The 13,566-nt window shown below is 42.5% G+C and overlaps 1 protein-coding gene across 1 annotated transcript; it reads left to right on the forward strand.

The window, feature by feature from the left end:
* The first annotated feature begins 1,060 nt into the window (after positions 1–1,060).
* Positions 1,061–11,729, forward strand: LOC137422620 (RNA-binding protein 24). Its single transcript, XM_078773314.1, has 4 exons — positions 1,061–1,448; positions 6,767–6,890; positions 7,011–7,065; positions 10,684–11,729. Exons 1-4 carry the CDS (start codon positions 1,239–1,241, stop codon positions 10,925–10,927), a joined length of 633 nt encoding a protein of 210 aa, XP_078629440.1. The 5' UTR covers positions 1,061–1,238; the 3' UTR covers positions 10,928–11,729.
* Positions 11,730–13,566: the final 1,837 nt, after the last annotated feature.

Below are 13,566 nucleotides of genomic sequence, written 5' to 3' on the forward strand. Positions count from 1 at the left end.
TCACTTCAGATCACCTGTCATTCAAGATGCTGTCCAGCGCCAATCACCGGCATCTCAAAGAAAACTGATTTTCTGGATCCAGTTCCATTATCCTTGTGTGATTCCAGTTGCTTTCAGTCGTCTCTCCGCTGATAACGAAAATTAATCAATTGCATCACCTCCAGCTCTGTCCCCATTTAAACAAGTCCTAAAGATTCCCGTTTTGGGAAAATTGAAGTCTCCCTATCGACACAAATTATGTTCAAAATTATAAACCTGGCCTTGTATTTTTATTTCCAAAATTGCTGAACGTTCTTTAATAAATCAGCTTACCTAAACGTGGACGAGCATTTTCTTGTAGACCCCTTCTCCAATCTGCTTTAAGCAGGAATGACCACACTGTGGTCACAAGTCACAACCTGCGACAAAAATCCGGTAACGGGCCCATTGGGAAACACACATTTAATGCGATATTAAAATGTTAACTCGACCTGGAGTCTTGAACACCTGGAGGGAAGAATGAGATTGATGGGAATGTGGAAGTTGGGGGAAAATTGTGGAACGAATTAGTGGAGCATGGAGGTGAGCAGTGATCCTGGATTTTGGGAGCTTCACCAGTCGGGGGTCCGGTTGTTGGTGGACCATGTGCTCCCTTACTAAGGCTACTTACTATATCCGGTGGTCTTCAAATGACCAGAGTTAAAATAAAAAACAATTTTTTAGAGGATCTGTGGTCAGGAGTTCGACTTTGCTCCGTCAATTTGATGTGTGCTCACGGATTGGTGACGTCGTGACGTCATTGCTTCGGCTGGCCAACTCGTGAAGTTGTCTAACCGTGACGTCATTGGTCCAAACTGAGGTCACGATCATTAGTGTACCGGTACTATTAATAAATCGAACGATCCTATATCGAAGACTACCGCCATAATAATTTAATGCAATTTAATCGTTTGTTGGCATGAATTGGTAATCTCATTTGTCCAAATCCTGGTTGATTGATGGAAAGAGCGGGAACTTTCCCGCGCAACACTTGCAGAGGAAACCACGGGGGATATTAAAGGAAGGTCTACAGCGATCAGAGGAAGGGGGGTTTGGAGGGGGCTTCGTAGTCAAAGTCTCAGCGAAGTGTAGCAGGATATTGTGAAACGGTGCCAACGGGAAGGAGGGTTCCCGCCGTGCTCCATGGAGTATTGTGGTGGAAGGGATCGAAGGGCGGAGACCCGTCCGGGACCCGCCCGCGACCCGCCCGCCCCTATTTGATGGTGGCGCGGGTCGAACCCCCCGCACACAAGGCACCTGTGGCGTGCGCCATGCAGAAGGACACGACGTTCACCAAGATCTTCGTGGGCGGACTACCGTATCACACCACGGACGGCTCGCTGCGCAAGTTCTTCGAGGTTTTCGGCGACATCGATGAAGCCGTCGTCATCACCGATCGTCAGACGGGGAAATCTCGCGGTTACGGATTCGTAAGCAAATGCAGCTCACATATGGTTCCGAGTCCGTGTCGCCGCGACCTCTCGCCGTTACTTCCCCCGGGTCTCTGATGTCATTGTTCCTCCTCCATGTCGCGGATTTCCCGTGGTTCCTCCTCCGTGTCTCCGATCTCTCATTGTTCGTCCGTCCATGTCGCAGATGTCTTACGGCTCATGATTCCTCAGGAGCGATTATTAGTTCGATTCTTGCGAGGGACTTGTCTCTGTCCGCCTCGTTGTCTGCACTCGACCATCCTATGAGTGAATAATATGTATGTCTTGTCGCAGCACGTGATTGTCGATCGTTAAAACCACATTATGCTCAAAGCCTCAAATAATTGCTCAGTTAGATATTTATTTTCTTTAAAAAAAATATTTTATTGCTTTTCCAAGGAGCTAATAAATAGTAGGATATGGAGTGCATATCGACACCTTGGTATAATGTTCCTGACAGTCTAGTGGTGAATCCTACCAGCAGTGACGAATCGTGGTTGTGTGCACCATTTGTCTACGTTAACCGCCACCATTACCAACCCAAATGTTAACTTTACATTCTTTTTCTTCTCTCACCAAACCAAAACTGGAAGTAAAAGAGAAACAAAAAAAACTGCAGGATTTACATAGTACGTCCGCAGAAATGACAGAATTATTCCCACTTTCCTTTCTCAATCCATAGATCCGAGATCTTCATGAAGCCCCATCCCCCACACACAAATGGCTGCAGCGACCAGTTTGAAGATTTGTAGCTGGTCCATAATATCCGATAACATTTCTCCGAGTTCCTTACTACAAAGTCACGACCGATGGCAGGTGGGGTGGTGAAGGACACATCGGTGTGCGTTCATTGTCCACAATCCACGCCCTTCCATCCCGCCGATTATGTGTCACTTGACGTTCACAATAATCTCTTTGAATCCTTTTTTGGCTTTAGGAATGGGGTAAAGGTTCTGGTGATGTTGTTGGAATATACATAACAGTAATAAGGAATAACTACAACACCACTCGGTAGAGCGCATACCTCCACCAGGTTGAACAGTTTATGTTTTGCATCCCAATGATAGGCCAGACCTGGATTCGGACCTGAACCAAAATCTAATCAGCTTGTCCTTGTCACCGAACCAACTCGTCCACCAAGTTTTGTCATAATCCGTCCACAACGTTTTTGGAATACTGTGCCATATGTAGTTTTTGGTCTCATCTCTGGGTGAAAAACAAATCAATAAAATTGTTTTTTACATCTATCCGGATCCGGATCTGGATCTTCACCAATATCGAATCATTTCGTCCTGTTGCACACCCAACCTCTCCACCAAATTTTGTCCGAATCAGTCCACAAATTTTTTAGATATCCTGTTCATAGACAGCCAAAAGACAGACAGGCAGGGGTGGCAGGCATTACAGACAGACAGCCAGACATATGTATGTATGTATGTATATATATATATATATATATATATATATATATATATATATATATATATATTGTCCCAGACAAACAGACAGGCATTAGCTCTGTCCATCCACCTTCGGTGGCGGAGATAACAAGGAACTTTGTCACAGAAGGAGGCCATTTGGTCCATCATGCCTGCGTTACATCAACACCAGATACACACATCCATCCATCCACACACAAGCAACATACATGTCCTGCCAATATCCTTGTACTCCGCTCTATCCCCAATGCTTCTAGGTTTTTCTTCTAGGTTGAAACCTATCTACTCTTTCTACTGCCACCACCTTTCCCTAGAGATTATGACCTTTCATGCCCCACGAGAACATGATCATTTAATCGTGATCATCGACAACCTTCTTCTGTAATATGTCACACAGTTTTTGTTTATTTATTTAAATGCACGCACATGACCTCATCCAGGTATTTTATTGGCATTTTCGAGTACCATCAGCTATATGATTTCAGATATATTAATTAATAGCTCCAACCCCTTTCCTACCTCTTGTTACTTTGCATAATATGTAGATATCCTATGAACCTCTCAATCCATTCCCATGAGATATCGTGCAGTATAAGATACATAGCTGCACACTCGACTCCATAACTCTCTAGAGAAAGACAAAGATGCGAGCAAAGACTCATCTCAGACAGTTGTTTCAGATTTGGGCACATATCACAAAGACTTGTACAAATTATGGCCAAATTATAGGCTGCGATAGACTGCCAGAAAGTGACATCTACAAAAAGGCAGAAGTACAATCAAAACCGTGTGCAACGGTCACAGCACGAGACATAAAGGTTGATATCAATATCAGGTGGAGTTTTGAAGGAAATTGTTTACAAAACCCATGTATGACATTTGTCATTGATAATGACGGTGGTGATGTAAGATTTTTGATTGGCAATATTATATATACTGGGGCATGCCCGTACTATATATATATCTAAAATTATATCCCCCCCCTCTATTTACATGAAATGGTTTGGTTCATGAAATGTTTTGGTCTATTCGCAACGCCAAAGCGAACGGCGAACGCTTTACATGAAATGGTTTGGTTCATGAAATGTTTTGGTCCATTCGCAACGCCAAAGCGAACGGCGAACGGCTTGCGAGTACAGTGACAATCCCCCCCCCCCCCCCCCCTCTATTTACATGAAATGGTTTTAATTAGTTTTAAAACATAGTTTAACGCCAACATAGCGGCAACATAGTTTGCCAACGTGAAATAAATGAATACGCTCTCAAATGTGCCGTCCGAGGCAGAGTGTGTTCGCCACGTTCGGCACACGCGATAGCTCGCTGCTCTCTGATTGGTTGAATCGTTTTTTGGACATAGCTCGGTAAGTAATTGTCCGATTAATATGAAACCTTGAAAAGGCACATCCTCGGGTCCCCAGCAATATACCTGGCAAGTTTAAAGTATATCGGACCGGTAGTTGTCGAGAAACAGCGGTCGCATACACACACACAGAGATTACTGGAATTATAGATAGATACTAGCAGAAGTACCCGGCATTGTCGGAGGGGACCGGGGGGAGGGGGAAGGGGGGGAGGGGAACGGGGCGGAGGGGAAGAGAGGGGGGAGGGGGGAAGGGAAGGGGGAAGGGGAGGGGGAAGGGGGAGGGGGAGGGTAGAGGGGGAAGGGAGGGGTGGAGGGGGAAGGGGAGGGTGGAGGGGGAAGGGGAGGGTGGAGGGGGAAGGGAGGGGGGAAGGGTAGGGGGAGAGGGAGGGGGAAGGGTAGGGGGAGGGTGAGGGGGACGGGGGAGGGTGAGGGGGAAGGGGGAGGGAAGGGGAGGGAGAGGGAAGGGGAGGGGAGGAAGGGGAGGTCTAGTCAACAATGACGTTGCAGTTCTCATGGTCGGAGAGCAGCACAACAATCGCGACATCGTCCTGCATCTTCGCAACAACAGCACGAAGCGGATTTTGGAAACTCACGGATCCTATGACGCCCTCCAGTACCGGCGTTGCCGGGTGGGGTTAGGGCGACCCGTACATTCCCAACACCAACAACGTACATTCGCCCTCTCGACTCAAGCTCACTCGCACAAAAGCCTCGCACAAATTACACCGTGAAGGCCCAATGGCCATGTCTATGCCACAAATAAAGTACGTGAGCGAGTCTGGCGCACTGAATTGAAAATATATAGAACGCTCATACTCCGTGAAAAGTGTAGCCACCATGTCGCCATCTTGGTTAGCACGACTCGACCAACTCGCTTCGCGAATCTCGTTTGTTTTGAACGTGTCCCAGATTTTAAAAGCCAGACAACTGTTAAAATGCCATTTTGTGCGGCAATAAACTGTTCCAATCGGTTAAGGAAGGGTTGTGGAAAGACGTTTCACAGCTGTTTCAAAGACGTTTAATTCATATCGCACAAAATCGACAAAAATCGACACAAAACACGATCGCATATAAGGTGAAAAAACGCAATCGCTTTTCGCTCTGAATTACGTGCAAACGCGTGATGGAAATCACCATCGCCCAGCATCGAGTGCCAACCAAGATGGCGCCCGGAAGGTGCATCTCCACCTATGTGGTGTGAATGGCAATGGTCATCTATATAATAATAGCGGAAGGACTCGACTTTGTTATCCCTTTTACGCCGCACCCAGTGACCCACTGCCCACGGCACTAATGGATTTACGATCTACGAACCACACTCTTTGTTTATCACGTACAGCCATACTCGAAAAATCTGAATTAGCCGACGTTGGGGCCCAAAAGCATCCGATTAACTGCCGATACGACGCCATCGTATTGGCGTCTGCTGGGCGAAGGCGAAGCAAGCCGTCCGCTGATTGGACAGGCGAAGGCGAAAGCAAACCGTCCACTGAGTGGACAATCCAGAGCATGCATTTGTGCCGGTGTCGGCGATCGTTGTTCATATACGCACTCTTCATTCTCATCTTTCTTCCTAACTCTTACTCGGACAAGCAAATCCCCTATGCCATCCATAATGGTACACTCTATCCATACACCACATCCTCCCTTCCGTGGATGTTCCACGGGTTTCGGCTAGTCTATATAATAATCGAGTAAGGACTCGACTTTGTTATCCCTTTTACGCCGCACCCAGTGACCCGATGCCCACGGCACTAATGGATTTACGATCTACGAACCGCGCTCTTTGTTTATCACGTACAGCCATACTCGAAAAATCTGAATTAGCCGACGTTGGGGCCCAAAAGCATCCGATTAACTACCGATACGACGCCATCGTATTGGCGTCTGCTGGGCGAAGGCGAAGCAAGCCGTCCACTGATTGGACAGGCGAAGGCGAAAGCAAGCCGCCCACTGAGTGGACAATCCAGAGCATGCATTTGTGCCGGTGTCGGCGATCGTTGTTCATATATGCACTCTTCGTTCTCATCTTTCTTCCTAACTCTTACTCAGACAAGCAAATCCCCTATGCCATCCATAATGGTACACTCTATCCATACACCGCATCCTCCCTTCCGTGGATGTTCCACGGGTTTCGGCTAGTTCTATATATTTTCAGTTCAATGGTCTGGCGGCGAGGATGGAACATCACGTGATCGCTCTGAGTGAATCAGCGAGCTGCTCTGGCACCAGCTGAGATTCCGTGTATAATGTTCCTCACTGAAATGCGCTGAGGTAAATATGAATAAAAAATATGGATCTCGTCAAATATTTTTCGGTAGGCCATGTCCTTCCCAGGCTGAATGGCCATGTCTATGGTAAATATCAAGCACGTGAGCCTCTCCGTTTAGGAGTCTATCGGTAACATACACACACACACCATTATATATAGCTACAATATATATTATATATATTGTAGCTATATATAATTACTTCCTCAATGTAAACATTGACAATTCCTATTATCGGTTCTGCAGGTGACGATGGGAGAACGGCTCGCTGCGGATCGAGCTTGCAAGGACCCAAACCCCATCATCGATGGACGCAAAGCGAACGTGAACCTTGCTTACCTGGGGGCCAAGCCACGCCTCCTACAGCCAGGTGTGCAGTCACCTGCAGATATAATATCTCAATATATTTGTATGTAATACAAGTTCATGCTTTGGCACCTCCTCACATTCGGAAAGCTAAGCTGGCCCCACTACCCTCTGGTCCGTGCAGGTTTCGCACTCGGCTTGCAAGCTTTGTCTTCAGGGGTCACACAACGACATTATGGGTGAGTGAGCCTGCACGAGCCAGCTCGGTGATGTTCTTCCGGCTTGTCTAACACTCAGCGATACTCCAGCAACGTTGGTTTGGGTGTTTATGGCTTTAACATTGGTTTTAATAAGGCTTATGTATAAAGTATTGGTGAGGACATCCTGACACCCCAGAGGTTTGCAGTTCAAATCTAGCTGAAGCTGTTTTAATGATTTGAATTTTAAGCATGGGAAACCGAGCTGGTTTTGGGAGAATTGTCGCTATATATTGGATTGTTGTTAAAAAAAAAAAATACAGGTGGCTCAGGAATGATCCTGACGTTGAGGTTATAGTCAGGTTCTCTATGTCAATAAATTATATTTCGTTCAAAATCATGGTAGATTAGCAAACCTATACATTTTTGGAAAGGTTATGGCATAAGGAAACGAAAAATCAATGTTTACATTTGGAGAGATACCTGTATGGCGGCCATTTTGGATTTTCAAAATGGCCACTGTAAAATACATATTTTGTTCTATTTCTGCCTCTAATTACCCGAAAAACTTTTTAAAATATACTAAACCTATATTTTCAGGGACAAGGAATCCAATGAAAGTATCAAATTAGTGCTATGGGGAATGGTAAGACACGAATCAAAGGTTTTGAATTGCAAAATACTGTCTTTATATTCGCGATAAGTTGCATAATCAAATACATGTTATCATTTTGTACAGGCAGTTAATAACATCAAAATGTGTCACAATAATTCATATCACCAAACATACACAGGCAGTCAGCCAAATCATATATACACATGCAGTCAGTATAACTTCACATCTACACAGGCAGTCAATGACAAAATATACACAGGCAGTCAATGGCATCAAACATACACGATTACAGAATATGCCATTTAGAGTTCGTCATCACTGTCCTGTGTGTCGTATCCGACAATATAGTCCGCATCGTTTTCACAGTCCGTTCCACACAAGCAAAGGTCGGTCAAATTGATTGGCAAATCGAATTGGTCGAATGGTCGATCGAATCGAATTCGATGAATCGAATCGAATCGAATCGATCGAATTGGTCGAATGGTCGATCGAAGCGATTGGTCGAATGGTCGAATGGTCGAATTTGGTCGAATGGAATTGGTCGATTGGTCGAATTGGTCGAATCGAATTGGTTGGAATTGGCAAATGTAAACATTGATTTTCAGATTTTCCATGTAATAACGTTTCCAAAAATGTATAGGTTTGCTAATCTACCATGATTTTGAACGAAAAAACATCGTGAACCTGACTATTAGTCAACAATCCAAACCAATAAATGACCTTCAGCTCATTAATTAACACATTGTGTGGAGGTAATGATGGTGAGGGTAATCTGTTGCATTTCCGCAAGTGCTCTGGTCTGTGATGGCCCAAGCTGTTTTTGACATTTACCTGTTTTCCTACACTGCTTACGCCACACGTTTTCCCACGCGCGTGACACACCATGTGACATCATATGCACCCTGACCCCTAGAGCCCACACATGTAACGCAAAAGCATATTTGAATTTTCGTTAAACCGTTTTATGTCAAGGTCTATAATCCATTCCATGCACAAAGGCTGTATAATTAACTCGGAATGCTTTCATCAAAATATCTTTGCAATTCCTTCTTTTGAATCATTCTTTATTCTTTCTATACATAGACGTTTAGTGATCTCAATGAGTTCTCAGAGACAATAGGCATAACAATAGCATCTCATGAAGATGATATATGTACATCTCACGAGAATTTCCCAATAGTTGTTTCCTATGCAGCCCGTGGCTACTGGTTGCATCATTTTTTCTGGCAGTTCCCCTGTTACCAGTAAGGTAGTACTCATTTTACCGATCTCGGAAGGATGATTGGCTGAGTCAACCCACCTGGTGTAACAGCACGACAGGGGCTCAAACTCAACACTCCTCGATCCAAAGGCAGCTACCTTAACCGAGTTCGGCAAAGTAAGTACCAGCTTGGTGGAAGCAGGAAAAACTGCATCAGCGGCACAGCTGCACTCCCAGCAATGATGCAACCAGCAGCCACTGCATCCTAAATGATGATGGTTACAAAAGGATGGTGATCATACTAAAATAAGGCAATTCACTGTGTGTGAATATGTATGTAGCCATGCATTATGTACGTCTAATCATCATAGAATTGGAAATGGCTGGGCCAATCTCCACCAAAATTGGCATACGAACTCGTGGTACTCGGGATCAGGCCATGTGGCCGAAGTACCTCCTTCCTCTCCCCCAACAAGAGTGGGGAGATGACGTGCGATTTTTCCCTGAACATGGAGAACAGTGTGAGTGTTTAAACTACTGACCCCTGCCGGAGGAAGGAGGTATTGCGGGTGGGGAAACTATGCCAAATCTGGGGGGGAGCAGGTGCTACCAGTAATATAAATCCACCAGCTTGCTTCAAAGATTGGAGCTGAATTTGGAGAAGGACCTTTTCCTCTTGTTTTGTTCAATAAACAAGTGAAGTTTGCCAAACGCTGCAATTCTGAAATAGAGATTCCCTTTTGTGGCTTTTTCCACGCGCGCTCGTGGTTTGCATTCTGTCGATTTCGGTTTTTTCAGTCCAAGCGGAACGAGGCGCGAACCCCCCCCCCCCCCCCCCCACCCCGGAACTGTGCGCCAAAATGCAGCTCAAAGTTCCTCAATTGAAAACAAAGATAAAACCACCACGATTTCATTCAGCGTTTTAGTACCTCTCTCTGCTTGTCTGGAAAACGTGCCATGGAAAAACATTCCTCAAAATAATGAAATAAATCAACAGGGAATTTTGATTTACTACCCTTATCATTTGTCCCGAGCTCACTTGTACAAATTTTTATCCTAACTTTCATATTTGTATTCGCTCTATCTGCCAGTTGGCTAATTGTACTTTTGCCATTAATATTGTCAAAGTGATGGGCAACTTCTTCCCTCCCCACATTCTCCGACCAATCCCCCCCCCCCCCCTCCTCCCGATCCTAGATTCATGCTGCTGGACTGTTGTATCTCATTCATTTAACTTTTTTAATCCCCCTCTTACCTTTTTAACTCGTGCAGCTCTTATTTGGTGTCAATAGGTGCCACTGAAGGAAAATCTCCTTCAAAACACATTACACTAAGAGTAATGATAAATTATGTGATTTAAAGTATATATTTTTACAATCAGTCCAACATCTGTATGTATGTATATGTATATATGTATGTATGTCTGTATATGTATGTAATATGTATATATATATATATATATATATATGTATGTATGTATGTCTGTATATGTATGTAATATGTATATATATATATATATGTATATATATATATATATGTATATATATATATATATATATATATATATATATATATATATATATATATATATATATATATATATATATATATAGATATATATATATATATATATATATATATATATATATATATATATATGTATGTCTGTATATGTATGTAATATGTATATATATATATATATATATATGTATGTATATATGTATGTATATATATGTATGTATGTATGTGTGCATATATGTAGGTATACATCACACTGACACTCAGTGTCTCATTCGCCACTCCACACCCTTCTATTCTAACCTCAAACATCCCTGCCTTGCAGAGTTCCCGTGCAGCAGCTGCTGTACCCACACACCATGCTGCAGCCTGGAATTGTAATCGCATCGCACAACCCGCTGTACTACCCGGACACACAAGCCGCTGGTTTCCCAGCCCAGTACGCCGCTGCGTACGAACTCTCGGCATATCCAGCCGCGTATGCGCAGTCCAGCATGTTTGGCACGCCGCACGTTGCTGGCTCTCCATGTACACAACTACAGCAGCTGCACGCAGACCGCGTGTTGTGAAACCATTGGTGGGGATGTACGTGGGTTGAAATGTTGCACTAATGACTAACCGTACGTAATGGACGTTCCATATGTATATCCGATGGACCGAACTACAAAACTGTGATCAGAACAAGATAAAGAAGAATTGTCCTCATGAGTTGTAGCACTTCCCACAGAGGATGAGCTGATCCATGGGGGGAAACAAAGACGTGGATCTATAATCTACGGTATCTCCTGGTGGTGCCATTGTGGTCGTGTCACTGCCACTTGACTATATTTTTTGTCTTTTTTTTTACCATTAACAACAAACAGTCAGTGGCAGGATGTAATAATTGTTTTATGGTGGCACGCATGCTTCACATTAAATACAGAATGCCGCCATCTATTGATTCTGTACATGGGAAGTGGGTGTGCAGAATCATCTATCAATTCTGTACACATGAGGAGTGGGTGTTAAATTGAGAAAAATAAATTACTTGGGGGGAGGGGTGGGGATAATGGCTTTGTTTGTAAGGGTGGGAGAGCAGGAGGAAGAAAAAGGGTTAGGGGATGACAGGAGGGAAGGGGTGGGTAGAGAATGGATATTATGGGGAGTGGGAGGGGGTAGGGAGGGGTGGGGGGAAGGGTGAAGCAAAAAGAGTTCCAAATGTTCCTTATGTTTGAGTATGTAATATGTAGACATCACCAAAGTACAATGTTTGCATACTTGCAGGGCATATGTTATTATATTCAGACGAGAGGTTAGGCACGTTATTATATGCTCATATGAGTGTTTATCATTAAGTCTGTGGCCTGAAATAATAATAAAAAACTTACAGACCATTTTTGTCAAAGTTATTCTTATTTGCAACAACTTTGACAGAATCTTTTTAAGCGGTGAAGCCGCTTCAATATTTGGCTATGTCCTTCCTTCCATCCGTCTGTAAAGAATGAAGAAGAAGAATCTTTCTCACGTACTGTGTTTAATTTTAAAGGGTTCTAAAGGGTAATTCCAAAGGTAATTCTAATGGGTTTCATTCGTCTCTAGGCTTTGCCTATTTCATATTTAAAATGCCAAACTGAACCACTTCCTTCAGACACGGGTGCGATGTTTTTTTCTTCTAAATACCTCTCACAACGTTCATCTTTTAACGGAGGTATCACCCATATATTATTTTTATATTTAACATCAACACAACACTTGCACTTGATAATTAATTTACTTGTTCTTCGGAAATATATCAAAAAAGCTCCTTCAGGAGTAATATTAATGGAGGCCTGTACTCTTGACAAAGATTTGGGATGGTCACGGACTCACGGGTAGTCGAGAAACTTTTTTCAACTAAAAATGTGTGGATGTATGTATGTGTGTATGATGTATGTATGATGTATGTATGTATGTGTGTATGTATGTATGTATGATGTATGTGTGTATGATATATGATGTATGTATGTATGATGTATGTATGATATATGATGTATGTATGTATGATGTATGTATGCATGTGTGTATGTATGTTTGTATGTATGTATGATGTATGCATGTATGATATATGATGTATGTATGTATGATGTATGTATGTATGTGTGTATGTATGTTTGTATGATGTATGTGTGTATGATATATGATGTATGTATGTATGATGTATGTATGATATATGATGTATGTATGTATGTATGATGTATGTATGATGTATGTATGTATGATGTATGTATGTATGTGTGTATGTATGTTTGTATGATGTATGTGTGTATGATATATGATGTATGTATGTATGATGTATGTATGATATATGATGTATGTATGATGTATGTATGTATGTGTGTATGTATGTATGTATGATGTATGTGTGTATGATATATGATGTATGTATGTATGATGTATGTATGATATATGATGTATGTATGTATGTATGATGTATGTATGCATGTGTGTATGTATGTTTGTATGTATGTATGATGTATGCATGTATGATATATGATGTATGTATGTATGATGTATGTATGTATGTGTGTATGTATGTATGTTTGTATGTATGTATGATGTATGCATGTATGATATATGATGTATGTATGTATGATGTATGTATGTATGATATATGATGTATGTATGTATGTATGTATGATGTATGTATGTATGATGTATGTATGATATATGATGTATGTATGATGTATGTATGTATGTATGATATATGATGTATGTATGTATGATGTATGTAATATGTATGTATGATATATGTTGTATGTATGATGTATGTGTGTATGTATGTATGATATATGATGTATGTATGATGTATGTATGATATATGATGTATGTATGATGTATGTATGTATGATATATGATGTATGTATGTATGTATGTATGATGTATGTATGCATGTGTGTATAGGTATGTATGATGTATGAATGTATGATGTATGTATGATGTATGTTTGTATGTATGTTTTGTCCACTCTAACCAGTCGTTAACTGATCATCACTCCGGCGCAGGATACTCCACTGAGTGTACAGGAATTTGTAATTTGTTCAGGATGCCGGCGATAACTCACTTTCTATTCGCAAAGGACACCGTGGGATCTTTAACGTGCACCCAACTAATGCGAGCAGACGGGACCATCAGTTTAACGTCCATCCGAGGGACGCCACACACATTGATCAATCACCCTGCCTACGAGAAA

The sequence above is a fragment of the Myxine glutinosa genome, chromosome 2, assembly GCF_964187855.1.
Source record: "Myxine glutinosa chromosome 2, kmMyxGlut1.1, whole genome shotgun sequence".
NCBI lineage: Eukaryota > Metazoa > Chordata > Myxini > Myxiniformes > Myxinidae > Myxine > Myxine glutinosa.

Bases quoted from the DNA above. Each gene is read 5' to 3' on its own strand.
- LOC137422620 (XM_078773314.1), top strand. From the start codon at position 1,239: ATGGTGGCGCGGGTCGAACCCCCCGCACACAAGGCACCTGTGGCGTGC. The intron at 1,449-6,766 runs GTAAGCAAATGC...TCGGTTCTGCAG, and splicing joins AATCTCGCGGTTACGGATTC to GTGACGATGGGAGAACGGCT. The intron at 7,066-10,683 runs GTGAGTGAGCCT...CCTGCCTTGCAG, and splicing joins GTCACACAACGACATTATGG to AGTTCCCGTGCAGCAGCTGC.